This window comes from Astatotilapia calliptera, chromosome 15 (assembly GCF_900246225.1).
Source record: "Astatotilapia calliptera chromosome 15, fAstCal1.2, whole genome shotgun sequence".
Taxonomy (NCBI): Eukaryota; Metazoa; Chordata; class Actinopteri; order Cichliformes; family Cichlidae; genus Astatotilapia; species Astatotilapia calliptera.
The window spans coordinates 9,092,287-9,118,411 of NC_039316.1; the positions used below are offsets into that span (position 1 = coordinate 9,092,287).

Sequence of the window (26,125 nt, forward strand, 5' to 3'; positions counted from 1 at the left end):
TGTATCAATCGCATTTTCAGTCCTTCGAGCTTTTTGACTTTGCGAGGCACCGTACGACCCGACAAGCGAAGTCATTCATGACAGTCACCTGACTAAAACAAATTCAACTCCAACATGCTAACGGGATACACTGGGCAGAGTACAGATGCATTTTAACTGTTGTTAAGTGAAGCGTTTACAGTATTTGTTGCGACTGCATGGGGAGATGTATATTGTCATCAATGAAGACCATTTGTGGTTAATCATACAAGCTAAGTGGATGAATGGTGAGTGATGCTAGCTAGGAAGTACTGAGGGAAAAAGTAAGCTATATACATGAACACATTTGTTAAATATGCTGGCTCGTCATTTTGTGTCTTATAATGTGAAGAAATGAATGTAACAACATTCATTTCTTTTCACTTTCGCTTTGTAGCTCCTCTGTAGCCTCTTCCAGACTGACTGTTGAACAATTCAAGAATAGAAAATGCCTCAATCAGCAGCTATCATCGGTGGGATCCAGCGACTGGTTCTGTACGAGACCAGAGCAGTAAGTCTTTACATGAGCCCTTAATGTCACCATTTCTTCATAAAGTCCAATTCACCTGGGCAGTTTACAACTACACGCGATGACAGTTCTTTAAACTGCGCTGTTTCTCCATTTTGCTAAGCTTCCTTAAGGAGTTTTCAGGAATAGTACATTCAAAACTCTTTAGATGGTGGTTGTCTTTTGTTGTGTCGTGTTGTTGTGCTGTGCACGCCGCTTCAGTAGTGTTGAGGTCCGGTGTTTTTGACGAGGCCAATTTATGACTGATGGTGTTCAGTTGTGTGTGTTTTCTATCTAGGGTCAAGTGAGTGTTTGTGGGATTTTTTCCCCCCTGTTTCTTAAGGACGCGACTTTCAGATATAGTCTTCTGCTGTAGATATTTTTTTAGGTCTGTCAGTTCTTCTTTTGTTCAGTTTCCTCAATTATTTTAAGCCACACTGCACAGCTCTTTAGCAATCATGTTGTTTGTGCAAAAATAGTATTTTATTCCAGTCAAGCTATCTTATATTTTGCATTTTTTCAAGGTTTGGTTAAAGAAATTGAAATAAATTGTGTGTTTTGTGACAGAATGCAACAGTATTGATGTGCCTAAAGATAAAATTTAAAATGGGCTCTTTACTAAGTTGTCTGTTATATGTAAATAATTCATTCCTTGAGTTAGGTGCTTTTTCTATGCTTGAATGATTCATAGTTCAAGTGGCTTAACAGACAAAAAAAATCTCCAGAAAATAGACTGAAAATGAGTGAAAAAGCAGCTGATGTCTAGAGAAGAACTTTAATTTGTACATTAAAACCTGGAGAACTATTGCTCAAGAAGATTTTTAAAAATTACATGTTTTCATCTGCTTAGAAGGAAAACAAATAAGGGGTGGCTGAAGGCTTTCAGACAAGACCATACTTAAGACATATGTGCTTAATGGGGAAATGCTCAAAGGTTCATAAAATGATATTGCTCAATTTTTGTGCCTAATACATAAATGTCACAAACTTGATATATATTCAGGACAATCACTGTCTTTGAAGTACCATGATAACGACACTGTGGCACAACTGTTCATTTAAGACAGCTAAAACCTATTACCTTTTTTTTTTTTTTTTTTTTTTAAAAGTGCTCTCTAGTCTTTGGTTCAAGAGTTCTATAGTTGATCTGGGAAAATGTTTGGGACACTAGTGTACACGCTACATGTACACTAGATGGCAGCAAAAGCTGCAGGTGACTATATGAAACCTCAGGACCTGACATCCATGAGGTCAGTAAAGAGCATGTGTGTGATAATTATCTGGACATTTAATTGGTGAATTAGATTTTGGCAGTTAAAATTAGTTTTCTTTAGCTTTTTTTTTTTTTTTTTTTTTTTTTAAATATTAGATGTATGTCCTTGAGAGGTAGAGTGTCTATGCTACTTTCTTTGCTGCGTATTCTAATAGTATCATGTTTTCAATTGTCGCTGCATTTCACCAGCTGTGGTCATGCTTGGTTTAAATGTGTGCTTAAGCTGGGTTTCGGTTTGCTGTTCCCATTTGCTACAAATATTTAGACACTAAGGCAAGTAAACATTTGTCTTATTTGATTTATAATTTCTTATTGAACCTCTGCTGAACAGTGCACGTGCAGGCTTTCTGTTACAGACAAAGAGGGTTAAATTAGATACTGGAAAAGGTGGAACAGGGAAAAAAAATGCTCTAATGGTTGCTGAGTGTGCTGATACAGGATGTTCCAATTTAACACTCTTTAGTGGACTGAAAATTTTGGGCCATTTTGCAACCCTGAATGAGAAGAGTAATGACCTAAAAGAAAGAAAGAAAGATGCAAGGAAGACACACATCTTGACAAAAAGAACATTGTAAAAATGTAACTTGTGATGAAATATGTGCTGTGCCTGCATGTGCTCTGCACTGTATGCACTCTTATTTCAATCTGTGTTTTTAAGATATCGCCTTTAGTTGAATACATACTTGAGTGTAATTTCACAAATTTCAGACACACTGATTCTTACTCGGACTGTGGAAATAAAATGTTTTATTATAGGGAAAAAAAGAAATTCAAGTTTGACTTCAACAGTGGTGCTGCAATGCAGGAATGTGACTTGTCATTGGATTGATTCTATGTCTATTAAATACATATCTGCTCTTGGTTGAAGTCTGAATTGGTCCCAAGTCAACATCATCCAGGACAAAGCTGCAGTCCACAAAGTTAGAAGACTGTATGCAAGATTCCCTCTATGCATTTATCACCACATGCAGCTGTGAAAGGTTAAGGTTGCAAAGACTCTTCTGATAATAGGCTCCAAATGCATTGCAGCACTCACTTGACTTGTCATTTTATTTTCAGAGGTATTTTTTGGTTGGGAGCAATCATGCACAGACCAAACATCGAGTCCTAAAGATTGACCGCACAGAACCCAAGGACCTCGTTATAATTGACGATAAGGTAAGTGACGACTTTCCACGAGTTAAATTTTAATGTATATTCTTATGTAATACACAAGAAACATGCCTAAGGGGGAAATTGTGCAATCACTCAGCTGATGTGAAGTGTGCTGCTGATGAGAGTTTGGCTGCGTTCACACCCTTTTCTTATTACCAGGATCTATGAGCTGGTTTTTGATTTGTTTGTTTGTGTTGTGGGTAATTATCCTTCTGATGCAATTATTATGAAGCATCCATTAATAAATATTCATCACCCAACAGTCTCATTCCAAAAGATATTAAAATGACATCAGAAAACTGTGTGTTTTCAATTTTATTGGCATTGTGTAGCATTGTACTTGGATGCATGGATAATTTAATGAGTTGCTAGGGAGGTTTTAAAGCTAGAAATACTCCCTCGTCTTTTAGTTTTTACATAAGAAGTGAAGACAGTGGAATAAAAGACTTTGATAGAAGTCCTAAATTAATTTTTTCCCCACAAGATAACAGAATGAGAATTATTGCAATCTATAGAATCATGCACTTAAAACAAATGCAGTAGCATACAGCACACAGTACATTACTACGTTTCTCTTTGGGGTCTGTGCCAATTGTAAAGCTTATTATGTAAATGAGATGGGGGGTTTTTTGTAGATGAAATGCACGCAAAGCTACTCTTTAGTCATTTAACATTTCAGAACTAATGCAGAAAGCAGCCGATCTATTTTCAGACTAATTGCCTCAATGGCAGTCAATCTAATCCCTTTTGTAGAAATTTTGGGCATTGATTAAACAGGGACTGTTATTCATTTACCTGCTATTGCACAGAAAATAAAGAAGTCTTAATAGTTCTGACTGAAGCCATTAGTCACCCGCAAGCAGCACATTTAAGTCACTTTTGTCAGAACACAGCTTTATATATTTTAGTGTTGATTTTTAGATGGAAATCAGATAGGATTATGTGGCTAATTAATAAACTAAACTTTATAAACACTTCATCTAATGTGTATTTAATACCGTACATGCGTGCATGTGTGTGTTTCCAGCATGTGTATAACCAGCAAGAGGTAAGGGAGTTGCTGGGCCGCCTGGACCTGGGCAACCGGACTAAGATTAGTCAGAAGGGTTCCTCTGGCCTGTCCAGGACTGTCTCAGCTTTTGGCATTGTGGGTGAGTACATTTCCTCCACTCAATGGCAAAGCAACAGTCATTGCAGTTCAGAATAATGTGAGAATCTACCTCATCTCCAAAGTCTACAGTTGGGTGTGTTGGCCTAGTTTTTCCATTATTACTGCAAAATAAAAGAACACCTGGGAGTCTTTTGCAAACCACTGTAATAGTTCACAGCTTTTTCACGTGTTTTCTGCCATTATGTTTTTTAACATGTGTAAGACGTTGTACAAAAAGATCCGGCCCCCAAATGTTATTAATTTGCAATTTTTTCAATAGTGGCTATGTTTAAAAAGATAAAATAGAATTATGCAACACTTGATTGTGTTACCGACCACTACTAACTCTTTAACACCTTTATGAATGTTTAATTGGGTACAAAAATGAAAAACCACAGAAAGAAGGTCCTGAGCTTAATTCCACCATCAGGCCGTGGTCTTTCTGTGTGGAGTTTGCATGTTCTCCCCGTGTTTGCGTGGGTTCTCCCCATGTTTGCGTGGGTTCTCCCCGGGTACTCTGGCTTCCTCCCACAGTGCAAAAACATGCAGTAGTGGGGATAGGTTAATTGGTCAATCTAAATTGCCCATAGGTGTGAATCTGTGAGTGCGAATGGTTGTCTGTGTCCCTGTGTGTTAGCCCTGCGACAGACTGGCGACCTGTCCAGGGTGTACCCCGCCTCTCGCCCTATGACAGCTGGGATAGGCTCCAGCACCCCCCGCAACCCTGGAAAGGATAAGCGGAAGCGAATGGATGGATGGTTGGATGGATATTTTACTTCAGCTATCTGAGACAATAAAAGCACATCTGTGTTTTGTACGTTGCCCTAAAGACCTGATTACAATCCTAAACTGACTTTTTTTCCCCTTATAAGCAGTTTTTTATTTTTTATTTTTGTTCCAAATAAACTACCTAGTGAGCTAGCTATCATTTTTCACCTCAAATACCATCATATCATTGTACCCATAATGACAAAGTAAAATAAGTTTGTTTGAAACTCTTGCAATTGGGGAAAAAAATAAAAATAAAACAAAAAGCAAAAATATAGAATGCATATAAATATTCACTCTTTGCCATCACAATCATCATGTTTTCCCCGATCATCTGTCAGATGTTTCTACATTTTGATTGGAGTCCACTTAAATTCAATTAACTGGACATTATTTAGAAAGTCACACACCTGTCTATATAAGGTCCAAATGGCTGACAATGTCAGAGCACAAAACAAGCCACAAGGTCCAAGAAATTGTCTGACATCTGAGTCAAGAGTTTATCGAGGCACAGACCTGGGGAAGTGTACAGAAACATTGCTGCAGCATTGAAGGTCCCAGTGAGCACCGTGCCCTCCATCATTATATATGGAAGAGGTTTGGAGGACTCTTCCTAGAGCTTACTGCCCGGCCAGTCTGAGTGATCAGGGTAAAAGGGCCTTACTCAAAGAGGTCATCAATAACCTGGTGGTCACTCTGACAGAGCTCCTGCATTTCTCTGTGGAGAGAGGAGAACCTTCCAGAAAGACAGTCAGACCAGTCAGATCTGTGTGGTTGAGTGGCTAGACAGAAGCCACTCTTCAGTGAAAGACACATGACAGCCCACCTGGATTTTGCCAAAAGGCACTTGAAGAACTCTCAGACTGTGAGAAACAAAATTATGTAGTCCAATGAAACAAAGATTGAGCGTCATGTCTGGAGGAAACCAGGCACCACTCATCACCTGCCCAATACCATCCCTACAGTTAGCCATGGTGGTGCTGTGGGGGTGTTTTGCTGCAGTCAGGGTGGAGGGAAAGATGAACGAGAGATCTGAAAATGACTGTGCATTGATGCTCAACCTGGACCGTGAGAGGTTCTGCAAAGAAGAATGGGAGAAACAACCCAAACATAAGTGTGCTAAACTTGTAGCATCATATTCAAAAAGACTTGAGGGTATAATTGCTGCCAACTTCAACAAAGTAGTTCTGTGGACATTTCCACAGCAGGTTAGTCGGTCACCCTGACACAGACAGTTGTTTGTCCTCTGCTTGAATAATATAGATACTCCGCCAACCCCCAACCCCAATGATATCTTTGTTCGCAAGCCATCATTTTGCTATTATGTAATAAAAGTGTGATGTAGCCATGTAGGGTACAAGGTGTATTCTAAGAGGCCTTTTGCCCGGTAGCTTTCTTATTACAGTACAAAATGAATATGATTAGCGTAAGTATATTTTTATTCGCAGGTTTTGTCAGTCTGACCCATCTCCTCCAGGAAGAAGGACAGTACCGGTATACTCATACAGGAACTCATAAGTGTTATTTAATCTTACACAGGGTTATTGCTTCTCGGTCATCATGCAGAAAAAAATACAAAAACCTTTGATAATGTAGACACACTAGCACACCATTACTTTGAATTTGTCACGTGAATGTTCATGAGTGAAACAGAACTTCTTATTTCAAAGGTTTTACCTGATTAGTTTATGAAACGGAATATTTTTGGTTAACTTCAACTGCAGCGTTTTGCAGATTAAGTACAAGCCACTTCAAAGTATAACTTTAAGAGTCCTTAGTGTGTGTGTGTGTATATGTGTAGTATGTATGTTGCACTTACCAATTCAACACATTTTTTTTTTCACCCAACTTGGATGTCAGGCCACTTTCTAGTTTGAAGTAACAAATTATTAAAGTTAGCTAATGTTGATTAACTTGTGACAAATTCACTAACTAATCATATAACTAATTACATACCACTACTTAGGCGGCATCATTTGCCATTGTTGGTTATCATTTGTCATTGATCAGTTATTTTAGATTTTAGCTCAGGTTGTGTTTGTCTTCAAGTGAGAAGAAATCTGTTACACTACAAGTGAAGTGGGAAACTGTTCAGTGGGATTCTCAATATACAGTGGCTTGCCCCCTTGAACTTTTCCACATTTTGTCACATTACAGCCACAAACATGAATCACTTTTATTGGAATTCCACCTTGTCTTGGTAGGTTTACAGTTGTGCCATACTCCTTCCATTTCTGAATGATTGCTTGAACAGTGCTCCGTGGGATGTTCAAGGCTTGGGAAATCTTTTTGTAGCCTAAGCCTGCTTTAAATTTCTCAATAACTTTATCCCTGACCTGTCTGGTGTCTAAATCTAATCGAGAATCTGTGGCAAGATCTGAAAACTGCTGTTCACAAACGCTGTCCATCTAATCTGACTGAGCTGGAGCTGTTTTGCAAAGAAGAATGGGCAAGGATTTCAGTCTCTAGATGTGCAAAGCTGGTAGAGACACACCCTAAAAGACTGGCAGCTGTAATTGCAGCAAAAGGTGTTTCTACAAAGTATTGACTCAGGGGGCTGAATAATTACGCACACCCCACATTTCAGTTATTTATTTGTAAAAAAAAAAAAAATGTTTGGAATCATGTATGATTTTCTTTCCACTTCTCACCTGTACACCACTTTGTGTTGGTCTTTCACGTGGAATTCCAATAAAATTGATTCATGTTTGTGGCTGTAATGTGACAAAATGTGGAAAAGTTCAAGGGGCCCGAATACTTTAGCAAGCCACTGTAAGAACTGTATAAACTGAAAAAAATGAATTGATATCCAATTAAGTTAAATAACACTAATTAATCAAAATATTTACATAGTGAAATTATGACTTTATGCATCACAATGTCATATACAAATAAATATATATCTTTGACTGCTATCAGTGCTATTGTGCCATATTTTCCTTTATCAGTTTTACTCTTTGTAAATATGTGGAATAAGAGTAGGAATTTGTATAAGATGTTCGATTTTAGCAGGGCAGCAGCCGGTGTTGTTTATACCTGAAAATATTTTTTAGCTTTCCTGTCTTCTCGCCACTGTTCTAGCTACATAAAGCTACTAAAAATATTAAAAATGTATCTTTAAAGCTCCAGGTTAGGTGGAAGATGGTGTCTCTTGTTTTTGAAAAATCCTTCTGAAACCACAGGAGACATTATACAACTGTTCTTGAGGGCTGAGTAGCACTCTTGGCTGTGTGTCTGTATTGTGATCCTCAATTCATCCATTAACAAATTAGTTCTAGTAATAGTTTTATAATGAAGGGGAGGTATATTTCTAGCAGACACACTTACATAAACTGTGTTTATCTAAGTAAGATATTATTAAAAACATACAGACATTGTCTGCATTATTTTCTAAATGTCACAGATGGAAAAATAGCTTGTATGATGCTGAAAGCAAATCATTGACTGTGTTTGCATGATGTTTTCTGGGTCAAAATTTCAAAGCGTAAATGGAGCAAATTACATGGTTAATATTGTCAAATATGACACACATACATTCACTATCCACCTCCGCAAGTGGAGCTATTCACTTGTTTGTCCTGTCAAAACTGTAGCAGATTTGCTGGCAACAATAAAGTTGACCTACAAATCAACTTGTTTTGAGCCACACTACATGTTGCTGGAAAGGAAATTCCATTTGATGAGATTGTTGTAAAAGATTTAAAACTTGTCTTCTTTTTGCCAGGATTTGTGCGTTTCCTAGAGGGGTACTACATCGTGTTGATCACGAAGCGCAGAAAGATGGCTGATATTGGGGGCCACTCCATCTACAAAATTGAAGACACCACTATGATCTACATTCCCAATGACTCAGTCAGAGTTACACACCCCGATGAAGCAAGGTATTGTGTTACTGTCTCCCATTTATTACCTTGAGGCCACTCTATTTAAGTACATTACTGTATGATTTTATTAATTTTGAGTATGGAAATTTTCAGAAATAATAAAATATCTTGAAATGCATTTGTAGCAAAAAACAACAACAACAACAACAAAACGCTTACTCTCTTCTGCTCACACCCACAATTGTAGTCTGGCCAAAAATAGTGTTGTCATACAGAATGTGCCAAAATAGGAAAAAAACAACAAAAAACCCCACAAAACAAAACACAAAGGCTGACTCATCCACTACCAGTGGACAAGGACTGAAGCTTTTCTAATAGTGGCTTGAAAAAAAACCCCCATGATTTCACACATGTACACAATTTTAGTGTGAAAACATTATTTGACCACTTGACTGAGGAAAAGGTGTATCAGGTATTTTTAAACCACCCAAAATCCCCAAATTGTATAAAACAGTGGAAAGTCTGACAAAAGAGGAAGAATCTCTCAAAGCTGAAGAAATATTGATGAGTGCATTGTTATATAGTATAATAATAGCATTCCCATTATTATATATACTATATATATCATATGCTAGTATGGTCACCACTTGCCAAGTTGTAACTATTTGTTCGCTTTGATTCATTAGTTTAACTTTCTAGTGCAGCAATGCAAGTCTTGTTGCTTAGTAGCCATCTTGAAATACACCCAAACATTTATTTGGTTGTTATTTTGAGGCTCTGTCCAAGTTAACCACTGTTTTTGCTATTGCTGTGCATTTCGGTTCAGGAGTACCTGAATGCAGTAGATGAAATGATAGCTGTTACACTGGATGTGCAAATTAAAAATGTTTTTAAAAATAGATTTCTTCTGACAGGTATCTCAGGATCTTTCAGAATGTGGACCTTTCCAGCAACTTCTACTTCAGGTAAGACAGTTTGTTATTCCAAACTCTCACTATTAGAAGGATACAGTAACTTGTATATGCACAAATTACGTCAGATTATAAATGCTGTTATCAAGGGGGCTTTCAGCACACTCCCTCTAGGCTTATTTAGTACAAGTGCCCTTTGAATTTTACAATATCGCATCACACCAGACTAAACACGTGTACCGATGCCCTGCTCAGCTTGAAGGCTAGGAACAACTAAAAAGCATTTCTTGACCTTGTGGCCTTGGTTGGGAAAGGAACTCTGGCTATGGCCTGGAGATTTAATTTGATAATATGAATCATTTTCTAACAGTTTTTGCAGTATTAAAGATGATAAGAGGGGAAAAAACCCTTTCCAGTGAGGAAAATTATCTCAGAGGTTTGAAATGAGTGATTTGCTAATCACTCATCTGATTATATAGTATTTTAAAACACCAACATAACTGCTGAAAGATATGTAAAACATTGTGTTTATGTTATAAATTTGCATTGCATTATGGTTTTACTAATATGTGGGGAAGTATTGCTTGGTGTAATAATGGTGTGCAGCACAGGTTGTACTTGATTCATATGACTTTGCTTTTATGCTCTTTAGTTACAGCTATGACCTGAGCCACTCACTGCAGTACAACCTGACTTTGCTGCAGAGACCTTATGAACAATGGTCTTCAGCAGCTTCCTCTACTGAGGAAGAGGTACACACACAGAGCAAGCAGGACAGCTTTGACATCTTTGAAGATGAGGGTTTGCCTACAAAAGGTGAGAGGAGTTTATCTATATTCCTTTCATTTCTTTTCTTCATTGTATTGGCTGGGGAGGAGCTCATTGGGAGACACAAAACTATGATTTCAATCTGGAGAGGGAATACATGTTGTACCTGAAGTATATACAGTTGGGTCCATAATTTGTTATTTATTTATTCAAAAAATGCTGTGGTAGTGTACAGAGGTAAAACCACAAAATATATGGAATTTGCATATATGATTGCTAGTGAAACAGCATTACTATTATTTATTGGTAGTGTGTGACTGCTGATAGAAGTGGGAGAATAAATTGTGAATTGTACAGGGTTTTACTCTCTGCTCAGATTCAGACACATGCTGCAAAACTGATCAGACTGCACATGGTTAATGATCAAAAAAGTATATTGCTGAGAGTTTCTCAAGCCAAAGAAATAGGATATTCTTCAATGGACAAATCAGTCAGCTGATCTTAACCCAAGAGAATATACTTTCCAGTTATTGAATACAAGTCCAAATGCAGTGAGACACAGCAACTTAAGGTGGCTACATTAAAACCTAACATACCATTAAAGTCACAGATACTCTATTTGGGAAATACTTTTATATTCTTTGACACAGGATTCGTGCCATTTATGACATATTTTGTAGTATACCAGTAGATAAAATTAATCAGTTATATAACTATCACTAAATATGATCTTTATGGTCTGATGAGTGTGACTGATACCAGTCCAGAAAAATGCTTCAGTCTTCTTTTTTTTTTCTCTCTACAGTGGTTTATGGCCTTTACAACGAGCCTTACTACAAATATGTGTGGAACGGGAAGCTCCTGGAGCGAGTCAAGGACATAGTGCATCATGACTGGCTTATGTATATAATCCATGGATTTTGTGGCCAGTCCAGTATCCTTTGAGCATCAGCTGTTTATAGAATTATTTAGTGTTTCCTTTTTAATTGCCATGACACACTTGCTATGCTTTTTATGGAAACCATAAAAGAATATCTTCAAGGTTAGTACCTTTAGTGCAGCGGTCCCCAACCCCCGGGCCATAGACCCGTACCGGTCCGTGAGTCATTTGGTACCGGGCCGTGACAGTTGAGGCTCGGGTGTGAAATTTATGGTTTTCAGGGTTTTTATTGTTAACTAGGTTTCCCTGGGTTTTTTCCCGTGTTGTAGTTGTGTCTTATTTTGAAAGGAATATTTTTGCGTTATATTACCATTACCATAGTAACCAGAGAGCATTAAGGGGCAGAGAGGAGGATGTTACTCAATGTTGTTGGCACATTTCAAGAGGACGCTGCTAATAAAGTTACACAATTACACCGTAAATTTGCGCTTATTATTGTATTTACAAAATACCACCGTTTTTGTCTTGGTCGTATCATTTTATTTTGTTGTATTTATCCGTGACACTTTAAAGGTCGGTCCGTGAAAATATTGTCTGACATTGAACTGGTCCGTGGTGCAAAAAAGGTTGGGGACTGCAGCTCTAGTGCATTCTTTTAAGTAATAAAGTTAGTGCCATGTTGAGACTTTGTTGGGATGCATCTGTCAGCACTGATCATTTTAACCAACCACATAGATGCAGCTGCATGCCAGGGAGTCTGTGTCTTTGATTTTCTTTTTTTCCCTTTTTGTCACAGCAAAAAGAACAGGGAACTGCTGTTATTTTTATTTATTTTTAACGGTAAAGGATTGCTTATTTGAAAATTAAGTGAATAACTGATTACTCCATGTGTGAAACTACACCCAACACCACAGAAGACTCTCACATTGTTATCCTTTGTCGATACTTCTCATCTCTCATTCGCAGCACCACTTGTTGAACTGTGCTCAGCCCCCACCAGATCACGTGGATCACACTGTGTGATTCATCACAGAACTGCACAAGCAATTATTTGGTTTTTAGGGATTTAACAAAGCAAATATCAGAGCGTATCAGGTATGCATACAAGGGCACTTTCAGAAGTGCTCGGGCTGTTATCTGCAGGGAGAAACAACACTGTGCATATTAAACAGATGAGTTACACGTGCTTCTTTCTGGAGACGTGCCTGTGTTTTGTATGAATTATGAATACTTTTCTTTTTTTTGGTTTGTTTATGAGCTTCAGTCCTTTAGTATCATTTTCTTTTAAGTTTTGAGTACACACCAGCAAATTTTCTCTCCATGAATAAATTCTCCTGGATTTCTTTTTATTCATTTATTTTTTGTGTTATTGATGCATGGGTAACTGCCGCAGAGGGACTTTGCACTTGATTACCTCTGATTTATGGGAGTAAAAGTCAGCCTCAGGTTCAGTTTTCAAGTTTTAGTCATTCACCATTGTGTCTCGTTAAGCAATCTTTCCTTATTTTTGTTCAGCCAATATTAATAACGTTAATGGATGTTCAATATACAAATACTTTCAAACCAGATTTATCTTGTTTTTTGTCTTTAGCCACGTTCTGTGAGTCTTCTGCAGATAAACACAGAAGTGCAATAACTTAATATGCAATCAGGCCTGTTGTTGTTGTCTCCCTCTTTAGGCAGCCTGCTGCCGCTGTGGCAGTGTGTGGGTGTTTTGAGTTTATCAAATTCCTGGAAATTGTTTGGCATTCAGTCCTCTTTTCTGAGTGGATGAAAGGGCCACTGGGTGCAACAAGAAGAGACTCACCAGATAGGAAATATGCAAAACCTTTTAGCAGATGGGAAGACACAGAAATGCACTAAAAAAGATGTGGAATGGTTCAATCACGAACTATAAGTAAGGTTTCTTATTGGTTTCTTAATATTGGTAGAGGTGGGATGAATCGGAAATAAATATATTTCCCAGGTTCATATTCTAACTACAAGTGAAACTGTCATCATTAAGAGCTAATGTCAAAGCATGACTGCTATGAATGAAATACAATTTTAAAAAGGATTTTTCTTTACATTTTACTAATAATATGTGTTTGTTTCCACAGGTCATTGTTAGGCTGTTAGGTCTATATTGGTATTATTATTATTTTTCCTTTACCGACCACCTACAGAACTTCTGATCTACGGCCGACCGGTTCACATCACCCTGATTGCCAGGCGCTCCAGCAAATTTGCTGGCACCCGTTTCCTCAAAAGGGGAGCCAACTGTGAGGTACAGAAGTTACCAGGGTAACTCGGAGGAACAGATAGTAGAGGGTGGCATCAGGGCCACAAAACAGATTGAGATGACTCTGGTTAATCACAGGGGGTTAATTGGACACACTTTCTCTTTTTGGAATGGGAGTGAGTGTCTTTGAGATGGGATGTTGTTCAGTTATATCCTTTTTTTCTGTAGGTAAAGAAGATGAAGAGTTTTCTTGCCCAGATATGTAACAAAATATGTAACAAAAAATCCCCCAACAATTTCTAGTATTTACTGTTCACATGACTGTAGTAGGAAAACTGAGAATGAGGAAGGTAATTGCAGACCGAATGTTAGAAGTCTTATATTAGAATGTTAGATGAAGAACATAGACATAGACTTTATTAATCCCACAGTGAGGAAATTCAGTGGGGATACAGCAGCACAAGAGTCAGTGAAAAAGGAAGTGAATTAGAGCTATATTATAAAAAAAATAGCAATAGAAATGAAAAATAATTTAATTTTTTAAAAAGCCCAAAAAACTGTACACCAGTAATTTCTGTTACTGGTAAAATGGTTGTTATACACAGGAAATAAACTCAAATTATTTTTTTCATATGTACATATACATACATAAAGTGCAGTGGGAGTGTTTATATAATATATACACGTAAGTTGTACGTTCAGTTTTGAAATGTTTGCCATGTGAAAGGTGAAGAAACACTTTGATATCTTATGATAAACTACAGCACTGTGTAAAGCTTTGAGCCTCCCCTCATTGGTTCACAAGGCGATGGCATCGTAATTTTTACATTAATCTTGAGCAAAAGCTCTTCAAGCTTTCTGAAGTTCATGCAAAGTTTTTCTGTCCATTCTTCAGTATAGCAGTGACTGTCTACAGCCATCTATAAAACACAGGAGAGGTGGTTTTAGTGCTGCATTATAGTCATCATGTCAAAATTGATGGAATTATGAACACAGAAAAGTGCTATGTTATTTGGATCCATCATGCAATACCATCTGGAAAGTATCTGATTGGCAACGGCTTCATTTTTCTAGCATGACAATGATCCCAAACACACTGCTAATGCAGTGAAAACATACCTGGGCAGAAAAACATCCCGGATAGTCCCAGTGCCCGGACCTTAACGTTACTGAAGTAATGTGAGATCATCCTTACAGAGCAAAAAACAGCGAACACCCAAAGAATAGCTCTGAATGTTCTTCAACAAGCCTGAAGAACCACTCCTGTAGACTACATAAAGAATTTAGATTTATATAATTGTATTATAATAATTGTTTTATGTTCTCTAAAGACATGTTCTTGGGTTTCCCAATCATGCCGAAGTTTATCATTTCTTTTTTGCTTTTCTCATTTTTTGTTTTATTTTGGTTTTTTTTCAGGGGGATGTGGCTAATGAGGTAGAGACTGAACAGGTCGTCCATGATGCCTCAGTTATGTCTTTCACAGCAGGGAGTTACTCCTCATATGTCCAGGTGCGAGGCTCCGTCCCACTCTACTGGTCCCAGGACATTTCCACCATGATGCCAAAACCTCCAATTCGATGTAAGACTTCTTCTTTACACTTCAGCATCAGCAGCTTTTGTTGTAGGCTGAAATATGTAACATGTGGTGAACTGTATATGTATTATTTTTGTCTTTTGATACTTCAGAAGAAATAAGTCATCGAAGAAAAGCTACATTAAAATAAGAGAATATATGTAGAGTATACTGAGGCCATTCCTTTCAACTATTGGCAAAAGATTAAAAAAAAAATAAGACTGTGAAGGCAGGATGGCCCCTTTTGGCTTCAGCTTTGTATCCGTCCTATTTCATTATAAGCAGGATAAAAACACAAAGCCGTGGCCAGAGGGAGGTGATTAGGTACCGAGACTGACGGTGAGGACAGCTCTGTGTGTGGGGGTGTACACACAGGAATAGACTGGTGTTTGCATGTGTACAATGCCTGTATTAGATTGTAATCTTTTTTTCGTTTGGTTTGCCCTTTAATTCATCCTCAGGTGACATTTACCTGTGAAAGATAGACACTGAGCATGTTCCTAAGATCTCTCCGTGTGTCATCTTCCCTCATCGTCCTGCTTCCACTTTGATCCTTCAAAACGGTCCTTATCTGACATTTCCTAAATGTTTCCCCAACCCTTCCACCATCAGTTTAACATTTGACCTGTTTACGTGTGTTAACAGTTTTCTCAGTGCATGGCATACTTTTTCCCCTCCATCATATTTTTGCCTCCACTGAGGAGAAGTAATATGCCATCTAATTAAGTGGTTGACGCAAACTAGTAGTTTAGTTTGTTGAGTCTTTAATCCTGTTCCCAATAGGTCTACTATTACTGGGGATTTCATTTTTAATAATTAAAAACACTTTAAGATCAATTTTAAAATTAAAATCACTAAATTATTCATTATTCGTTCCAGCTGGACTTTATTTTTGTACATTTCACATCTTTGTGCTTCCTGAGCCTTCCTAATTTTGAGTTAGGTGAAATTAAAAAGCTGTCCTGCTCACATTAGCCCATGTTTAATACGAGGAAAATGTTGCTTTGTTGTTGACTGGAGAGAAAGACATCTTCACTGGTGCATAAATGTTTATAGAAAAATTATATTTAAATAAATTATTGGTGTGCCAGTATAGCTTGCTTTCATTGATGGTACAACAAATGAAACTCAAAAATCAGTTTTATTTGTTTCTATTTAATAATATAGGTTATTATTATTGTGGAACCTTTCATATTAAATAACTGTCCGTCTCCAGGTCACTTATGTTGGTCAAAACAAATATGTTCTCTGTGGTAGGCTGATACACACATTTATTGATTGGACCATAATCTAAATTTTACCTAGGGCATCAAATTGACTTGGCTCTAATCAAAAACAGAACAAATCTTGGAATACTTGAAGTGGTCTGAAGAGCTTAAAATGCACTTTTGGGTATTGGATCAATCTCCTTAATAAATAAATGACCAACATGTGACATTTTTGTCACATATGTTTAGTTGGGTTCTTTTTACTTACTTTTAGGACCTATGTGGAAATCAGTTGATATTTTTTTCTGTTTTTCTGCTGAAATTTTAAAGGGATCACAAATATCCAAGCCCATTGTCGTAGCTGAATCTAGGTCAACAACGTAGCTAAGAGACATACTGGACTGAGTGCATGCAGAGTAGAGAGCGTCTATATTACACAATGCATCTCTCCTTGCCCCATCTCTGATATGTCAAGACTCATTATTGCATAATTGAATCCTTTAGGAGATGACCTTAGTTGACCGCTGAAGGAAAGTCACCAATGTCATTATCCAAACTCCCCTCCCAAGGTGCACAAGCGCTTTACATAAACTATCATCCTTTGAGGTGTGAGCAGTGGAAAACATGACGATTAAATGGTTTTGGGGAGAAGCTGAAAAAGGTGACATTTAATTTATCAGTTCTGACACACAAGCAGCTCTGTGGGATGAACTGCAGCACGATCTGACCTATTTTCTTAAGTCTCCTTTCTGGCAGCCGCACTAGTCCAATTTGGCAACGTGTGCAGGTGTGGGGTTGAGCATTAGTGGCAAGTAGAAGCTGTAAATGTGCTTTTTAAAAGGAACATTTAATAGAAAAATGAAAATGCAAAGGTTCAGTGCGGTGTTAAAGGTCGTCTGTTAAAATAGTCACGTGGAAAAGTTTTAAATTCAAAAAGAAAAGTATAGATACAAAAAATGTTAAGAATACTTGTTTTATTACAAATAAGACTACATAAACATTGGAGTGAAATCCAATCAAGTACTTTTACATTTTAATCAAAAAAATAATTATGTGCTTTATTGTTTTCTGTTTTTTAATTGTAAACCAGTTAATTTGGAAATTAATGGATAACAACAATATTTAAATTTTGACATGAAAAGTATAATTTCAATTAAAGAGCTTTCACACAAAGGTGTATTAACAGTTACAAACATTAAAGATGATTTTGGTAACTACCAGTACTGTTAATTTATGGTTGTGACATAAAACAAACATTGGGTGCTGATCTAATACATTTCTTAAGCCCTTTATGTAGCAGAAATATTTTTAAAAACACATGAATTGGGCTTGGTCTAAATTGTTTGTATCCCTTCTTGTAAATCCTGGATTTACTCCATGATGTAATGCCAGGGTTTGATAGAGGTATTGCTCTCTATATCAGGAATACGTCTTAGTAAAATTATTTTAAAGTTATCATCAGATCTAGGGCTGCTCAATATAACGATATACATCGGATGACGATATAAAAACGTCCATTGTTTCATTTTACGCTATCGTTTGTTTCGCGGTGTTGCAAAATAAACTGTTTACGGTAATATTTTTTCATCGTTTTGATGGTCACTGTAGTGGCTATATTAATTTCTTAAAGTTCTCTCTTTTTCTTATATTTAATATAACCACACTACAGACGGACAAGCGCCTGTTTTTATGCGTTGTGGTTAGCAACAACGACGGTAACACCATCGCGTGTCCGCTTGTTTATGTTCCACATAAACCTTTCACAATAAAGCTCAAGATCCTGTTGAGACTTTTCAAAATAAACTGAGTCACGTGAAAGAGCAGATTATTTACGGATGAGAAGTAAAAAAGAGCCGCCAGGTGCTAAAAACTTATGTCTAAAAATGTATAGTTTCATGCATCTGTTAAAACACTCGACTCCAGGTACATGACGCGCAGCTGGAAACACTTCACGCAAGTCGAGTGTTTTGTTCATATCGCACAGCCCTAATCAGATCTCTATTATCAGATCTCTTTGTCATGTCATGCCTTGACGCATGCTCAGTCATGCAGGCACAACACAGCGGATGGCTCTATCATAGTGATGTGTGATGGATAAGAATTTAAGCATTTAGTCAAGTGACTCAGATAACTTCTTTTTCATAGCAGCTAGACCAAGTGTTCCACTGTAGTGATCTTTGGTGGTGGTGGTGATGTAGGTCTCTCAGTGTTGTTGCTACTTTTACCTCAGCTGTGACAATATGCAATATTGTTTTGAAAAATAATTAATATTGAGGTCAATAAAGTTGTGTTATATTCTTGTGAGGACCCTTAAATATTTAACCATTAAAATATTTTTTCTGTCTAATTTTGCAGTGGACCAAGCTGACCCATACGCCTATGTAGCTGGCCTCCATTTTGACCAGATGCTACAGCGGTTTGGCTCACCCATCATCATCCTCAACTTGGTCAAGGTAGGGAGGTGCTGAAATAAGTATTCCAAAATGTGTTTAATGACACAAAAATACAGTCATTAAGTAATAAAATCACTTACAAGCTATTTACTATTTACATAAATTCTTGTGATATAAATAAAATCACATCTCCACACAGTTATGCAAGTATGCAGACTTCGAACGTCTTAGTTATTAAATTAATAGCAGATTTGAATGTACCTGTGAATCCATTCTAGGGCTAGAGAGTTCACGGTTAAATTTTTCCAGTGCTACAGTTAATTAGCACTTTAGGGCACATCTGCAACACAATGCTTTCAGAGAAACAATGCAATAAAGGGAAATACGTAAATACACAGCTCATGTTGTCTTCTGCTAATTTATCTACATTTTATTTTCTGTATATCAAATTTCAGTTCAATAAAGTCAGTAAAATCTGTTTTATTTACATAAGCCCAATTCACAAAAACAGTCAATTCAAGGCACGTTATATTGTACGGTAAACAGCTTAAAATAATACAGAGAAAACCTTAACAATCCCTCCCCATGAGCAAGCCCACAGTCTGACAGCAAAGTGCTCTATTGTGGTGATATGGTACTAGGAGGCCTTTAAGATAAAATGCCACCTGGTTATTGAAGACCTTGTAAGTGAGGAGAAGGATTTTAAATTAGATAAGCCAATGAAGAGAAGCTAACGTGGGAGAAATGTGGCCTCTCTTTCTAGTCCCTGCCAATACTCTCGGTACAGCACTTTTATTAAAACTGAAAGAGTTAAAAATGGCTAAGGATTATATATGCATCAGGCATATCTTTAGATCAAATATAACTTTCTTGTGTGATCACTCAAGAGGTAGCTATTTAAAATTATAGTGCAGGGCACGACTGTAATTTGTCAAGCATTCTGTTGATATTGGTGCGTTAGGTGTTGCTGTGGAGCCGTTTAGTCACAGGAGACTTTCTGAGTGCTTGCTGATTACAAGCAGTTGAAAAGCTGCCTTGAATATTGATCTGCTTCTGCATTGTTCTGGAAACACAAGCATACCAACACGCACAAGCACATTTGATAAGACACACCTAGCTTTCACCACATTATGCCTTCCATATTATTCTGCTGAAAAATTGACATAATTCATTTAAACTGCTGTCAGTTTAAAAAAGAAAAAGAAAAAAAAAAGCAAGATTATTATGTTTTATTATAAATTATGAAGATTATAAAATGCTTTATCTTGCTTCATGCTGCAGATGTATCCTTGTGTGCATCACAGTTACTTTATGTTGGGCACATGGCCATATACTCCGTAGATTGGGTCTCCAGCTCACGTTGTCACTCACAAGGGGAACTGTGAGATGAGGAACGAATCACAGAGCTCAGAGGTGTGCACAAGCCACAGCCATGTGAAATTTGCAGACTGCGGGGAGCAAAGCAGGGGATCCCCTGCTAACACAATACCCCCCTCCAGATTATCCAAGAGAGACAGAAAGAGGAAGGAAATGGCATTTAACCATAAAACCCACTGCCATCTATCCCTTAATGGAGGTGGCATGGGCCATGCTGGCCCTTCAAACTCTTTTATATGTGCATCATTTTGGCAAGGGCGAATGCATGCATCCCAGCATGTAAGAAAGGAGGCGTAAAGGCACACATGGTAAAGCATGTGAATGACTTGTTCAGGATACCTTGTACGCTGTACCCTTAGATATATAATTTGGATTGTAACCTTACAGAAAAACATGAAACCCATTAAACCATTGTGGTAAAATATACACCCATATTATTACAGTGTTCATTAACGTCACTAATACGTCACTGAAAAGCCCACTCCCATACGTCAGTGTGCATGTGTGACTGTTTTATGTTATCATTCGTGATCTGCGACTGCACTTTTGCACCTCAACATTATTGTGGCCTTTTATTAAAGCTTGTTTATACCTGTGAACAATACAAGTCTGTTGTTCTGAGTGTTTGTTCACGTGTACTGTACTTGTAGCATCTCATCTGTGCTCAGAAAGTGTGACCGAGCGTGTATACGTGTCTGCCTGTATGACACGCTCTGCTGAATGGTCGAGGAAATGTGCTGGTAATTTGACTGGTTGCTGTGGTGCCACTGCTGGATGTTTGAATGGCGATGTGAGCTGCTAAATGATGCGTCCAAGCTGATTATCACCCTGGGTGATCAGTCATAAAGCTACAGTGGAGTTCATGTGGAAATAGCTTAATGGATAGTGTGACTGCAGATCACACAGAAGGATTATGAGTTCATGCATTTTAGTTGACAAAGAATAATTCCTTCGATTTTTTTTTCTGGTTTTTTTTTTTTTTCACTTACTGATTACGACAAAATTAGAGGCAAGATTTATAATCACTGTAATATTGTTGCACCATGTTTGCTCGCCAAAGGTACTTTTAAATTTTACACCATCAAATTTGCTGTATTTTGCAGTTTGATGTTGTTGCCCATCATTTTTTTTCTTAGTGAGCTTGGAAACCAATCTGGTTGGTTGCTAGATGTTGACCAACAGTTCTTAAGGCCACAAAGTTTTGTAAGTTTGTGCAGGCATAACTGAAGTAAAAGGCAGGAGAAAGATGTTTTAAATATTACTTTGGACAAAATTTCTAAATGTTTTACTGTTTTTTTTGCCCCTCAGCCATAAAAGGCTCATGGGGTATCATCACCCCGCCAGGCAGGTGAGAGGTCAGGCGACGTGGACACCCAAGTTTGTGAATGGGATCATTCGTGAACAAAGCAATTTAGGACTTTCAAATTGATACCAATTAGTGCCAGAGGTATATCCTATATTTATATTTAAGTACCCGTGTGCGTGTGTGGACCGCTCGTTTTAATATTTTACACACAAAACATAACCCCCTTTTTTTTCTGATTATTTATTTTCCTTGTGAAAGTCGTGTTTTTGTTTTTGTTTAATTAAAATGTTTTTTCACATTTAATTTTCATTTTTAGGTTGATTTTAGTAGGCTGGGATGTCCTTGGCCTGCATCATGTGGTTTCTATTACATATATTCTACTCTGCTCGATACCTGTAAATTGCATCTTGCAGCTTTGTGTTCTCTGAGGTCACTGTGTAAAAGACATGAACGGATGTTGATTAATACTTCAAAGGAAAACACAGAATCTGTTACATGTCTGACTACAGCCCTAATGGAAACCTTTCAAAGAACTCAGATACTATTGTGACTGTACATCAAGCTCCCCATAATGTAACACTTAAGTTGACGTTTGATAGAATCACACATACATGTGTACATCTCTTTGTTGTGCTACAGAAGCGTGAAAAAAGGAAACACGAGAAGATTCTGAGTGAGGAGCTGTTCCGTGCTGTGGTCAACTTGAATCAGTTCCTCCCTCCCTCCCATTGCATAGACTATATCGCTTGGGACATGGCCCGATACACCAAGAGGTATTGACAAATACTAGTGCACAGAATATCTTTAAGGTGCAGGTTTATTGTGTTTTTACCATCAAAATAAGAAGCTCACTTTGAAAGAGGGGAAAAATATCATGGTGTGACGTAAGCACATTACATAAAGAGAAAATTGAACCTTTGGACAAGTTTGTATGCCTGTAAGCACTCAAATAACAAAATCACTGTGACCCCCATGTCCACCTCATTCCTGTGAAAGTGGTATATCAGGAAAATCAGAGTCACTGTGAAAAACTAAGTACATCCTGGGCTTTAGTAGCTTGTATAACCAATATTTAGCAGCAATAACTTGAAGTAAACATTTTCTATGTGACTTTATAATTCTCTTAGAACTGCTTGAAATTCCTCTCACATTGTTGTAGAGGAATTTTGGGAAGGTCCGGACAGACGTGTTAAAGAGAGCTCAAAGCAGCTATCTGGGATACTCTGAAACTTCTCTGGATTAAAATACTGACATTATTCATTTCCAGACCTTCTCATTGTTTCTGATACACTCATATGAGATCTTGACATTTTAACCTGAGCCCTTTTGGGAGCAAAGAATAGAGATGTTAAAGTCTAGGGACTTGGATATAAAATTTGATGAATGAGCTTCTACAGGCACATCCATTTTTTAAAATGATTTATTCTTCAGCGAGTTAAAATGACATTTCCAATCTTTCTCTTTCTGTCCCAGCAAGTTGTGCAATGTTCTCGACCGTCTGAGTATGATAGCAGAGAACGTGGTCAAGCGAACGGGTTTCTTCATTAATCGCTCTGACTTCTACTGTCACACTCTCAGACCAGATGAAAGGTGAGACTTTTTCTTTTTTTTTTTTTTAAATCCTATTCGATTGCTTCTTTTTCTGCCCCTTTAAAACAGAGAAGGCCGAAACACACACTGCTGGACAAGAATTAAAACTTTCAGTCAGCCCCATGTGCAAAACAAACACATCTGTTACTGTTTCAGTTTTATTTGAAGCAAACTAATAAGTAAAATGGAAGCTGCTTAATGAATCTGAATATGACCGGGTTACAGAAAACTAAACCGCAATAGTGTCTTTTTTTAGATTTATATATCGGATGTTTTCCACAAATTTTGTAAATTTAAGGTTTTGTCATTTTCCATATTCATGATCACACTTATCGACACTTGCTTGATTTTGAAACTTTCCACATATGAATTCTTAATGGAAATTATGCCTGATGGCAGTTGTATTACATTGAAATTTCTGCTAATGAGCTGAGTAGATTGCCATCCATGTACATAGTGCCTGGCTCTTCTACTGTCTGGATGATTTAATCGCTTTTACTCAGCATTAGCATTCTGTTACATAACACAACGACCATGCCAGAGCACATATTTATTACCCTTTCTTTTGCATTACGTAAGCTATCACACTTTCTTTGCTTTAAGGACTCATACGCTCAGCCACATGCTCCCAACTACACACATGCACGCACACACATACACTGGTAGGTGTTTTGTTTGTTTGTGCAATCAGGTATGACACCTGTAGCATTCATCACATGCAGGAATTGGGTCATGGATAATGAAGATATTTACAAAGTCTTGATAACGCTGCCTTGTTCTGATCATTTACACGTTTGTCTGAAGTTTCCATCTCGCTGCATTCAGACTTTGTACTTTGATGCATACTTTAGCTACACCTGCTGATTGATTTTAAAGTGGGTCACGGAGTTTATTCAGAGATGATAAAATGTGTTTTAAAACTTCCTCTTAAATATCCACAGCTCACAAGGAGAAATTCAGAATTACTGGGGTTTCTTTGCATTGATTGATTTCTGCTTGCTTTTGTACAATTTAGTCTGCCTTTCGTCAAAGGGTGATTTTCTTTATTTGCTGTTTTTCCCTTTTAAAAAGAAAGTGTTGAATGAGAGTGGTAGAGAATTTAAATGGAATAAGGAAAATACAGTTACTTTGTTAAAATAAAGGGATTACACGGCAGTCTTTTCCTGTTTCATATGTTAGGCTGTCCCCTCTCTATTTTTGGTAATTCCACGCATGGCCGGTTTTGTGCCAAAAAGTGATTGTCTGCCAAAAACTGATTTCTGGCATTTGCCAAAAACTGATTGGTTGTATTTAAACTGCTATAAATAACTTGTTGATCTACGATATGTGAAACATATGTCAAATATATCCCTCATGAATTATATCCAGTCATCTTGACCAACAAACAACATTCCTGTAAGAAGGTAGAAGCCGCAATCACTTTTTGGCAGTGACTTTTATGTGTCCTTTATTTATGGAGTTAAAAAAAATTCTTGTTTGCTTTAAAAAATGTCTCTTTTAAGAGTAGTCTGGCCAAGAGGACAGCTGAAATTGCAACAAATGCAAAAATAGTTCTGTAAACATATTTTAAGTGGACAAAAGGAAGCTGATTGATTATAATTAAGTACAATAACACAGCTACAAAGATAATTGAGAAACAGGTAATTTTTTTTAAATTGTGTATTTAACCCCTTTGCAATACCTGTTCACCGAAGTCTATTTAGCAACATACGTAATGGTATTACACATAAAAAACAGACGGAAACATTGGAAATCACTTTTTGGCACAACACTGGAAACCCAAACAAAAAGCATTAAGAGGCTCTAATGCCTGTCTCAATCTCGCGGCCCATGTCACCTCTACTTGCAGCCCACATAATGACGTGACAAAATATGTTTTTTTTAATTATTGTTCAAAAAATTATTTAATATGAAGGCAATAGGCAGAGTGCTACAGGCATAACCCTAAAGAATGTAGCCTCATGGGCAGTGTAGCCCAGTTGTAAGTAAGCTATTAAGACTCGACTGTACACTGTGTTCGTGTTTTCCTCCAAAACAAGACGTTCTGTTGGAGCAGCCTTTCAACGCCTCTCTCTGTCTCTCGTTAGCAGAGTTGACCCAGACAACAAAGTAAAACTAGTTATCGGTTACGAGCCTGACGCGGAACCCGACGTATTAGCCAGAGGTCCATTTACTACGGTTCGGAGACACAGACCTGCTTTATATACACGCCGAATAGTTTTCGCTGCAAAAAGTGCAGCCTTACCTAATGTCCACCCTACGGTTACTCATTTTATATTAAGATTTAAAAATCTAGTTGGTACTGGTATGGCGTGTAGCCTTCAGTAATAGTAATAAATCACACAGCAATAGTACATTCATGTAGTTGTAAAAAGCTTGATAATATATAAAGTAATCCATTGTATTCAGAATACGTTACTCTCATACGTTACATTTTGGGGCTTGTATTCTGTAATCTGTAGTGGAATACATTTTAAAAGTAACCTTCCCAACACTGGTGGTGGGAGATTTGCATCATGGATATGCCGCAGACAGATCTGCAGCAATGTGATGCTATCGTGTCAATATTGACCAAAATCTCTGAGGAATGTTTCCATGACCCTGTTGAATCTATGAAACCATGAAGAATTAAGGCAGTTCTGAAAGCAAAAGAGGGTCTAAACTGGTACTAGCAAGGTCTACACAGTGAAGTGTAAAGCAACGGCCAGCTACTGGATGGTTCAGCTTGGCCCCAAGTAACACAATATGTACCTACTAACAAGTTCACTAATCAGTAAATTGGTGTCCTGTTTATTAACATTCATGTAACAAAAAAAAAAACTATTAGCAACTAGCACTCTGGTTGTTTGCCTCTTTCTGACTTCACGTTAACAAAATAACCAAGAATTAATCTCTTTTTTTCTAAATTTTAAACATACTGTAACTTTTTTTTTCTAGGGGTCAGTATAACTTTGCTTGGTTTTGCACAGAAAGTACTACAGCAGTGTAAATGTGAACATGAGTTCCACTTTTCATCTCTGGGTATTAGAATTTGTCTGCTGAACATTTTCTTCTGTACTTGCACTCCTGATGGGGGTGCATTGTGTCAGGGTGCCTTTGCTGTGTCTGCACCCATTCCATTATGTTCATTCTCGTAATGGTGACAGTCACTGTGATGACAGTTATCATCGCAGTTTCATCATACTGAAGCCGGAATAAA

The 26,125-nt window shown here is 37.5% G+C and overlaps 1 protein-coding gene across 6 annotated transcripts in view; it reads left to right on the plus strand.

Moving 5' to 3' along the window:
• Positions 1-34: 34 nt before the first annotated feature.
• fig4a (FIG4 phosphoinositide 5-phosphatase a) overlaps positions 35-26,125 on the plus strand; it is a 56,175-nt gene continuing 30,084 nt past the window's right edge. For all 6 annotated transcript variants that reach the window (XM_026193893.1, XM_026193894.1, XM_026193896.1 and 3 more), the window contains exons 1-13: positions 35-266; positions 416-529; positions 2,859-2,957; positions 3,982-4,105; positions 8,597-8,753; positions 9,611-9,661; positions 10,260-10,423; positions 11,181-11,309; positions 13,421-13,521; positions 14,896-15,058; positions 18,616-18,713; positions 21,976-22,109; positions 22,810-22,926. In XM_026193893.1, the coding sequence (XP_026049678.1) occupies positions 467-529; positions 2,859-2,957; positions 3,982-4,105; positions 8,597-8,753; positions 9,611-9,661; positions 10,260-10,423; positions 11,181-11,309; positions 13,421-13,521; positions 14,896-15,058; positions 18,616-18,713; positions 21,976-22,109; positions 22,810-22,926 (1,400 nt within the window). In that variant the 5' untranslated portion in view covers positions 35-266; positions 416-466. The remainder of the gene's footprint in view (positions 267-415; positions 530-2,858; positions 2,958-3,981; positions 4,106-8,596; positions 8,754-9,610; positions 9,662-10,259; positions 10,424-11,180; positions 11,310-13,420; positions 13,522-14,895; positions 15,059-18,615; positions 18,714-21,975; positions 22,110-22,809; positions 22,927-26,125) is intronic.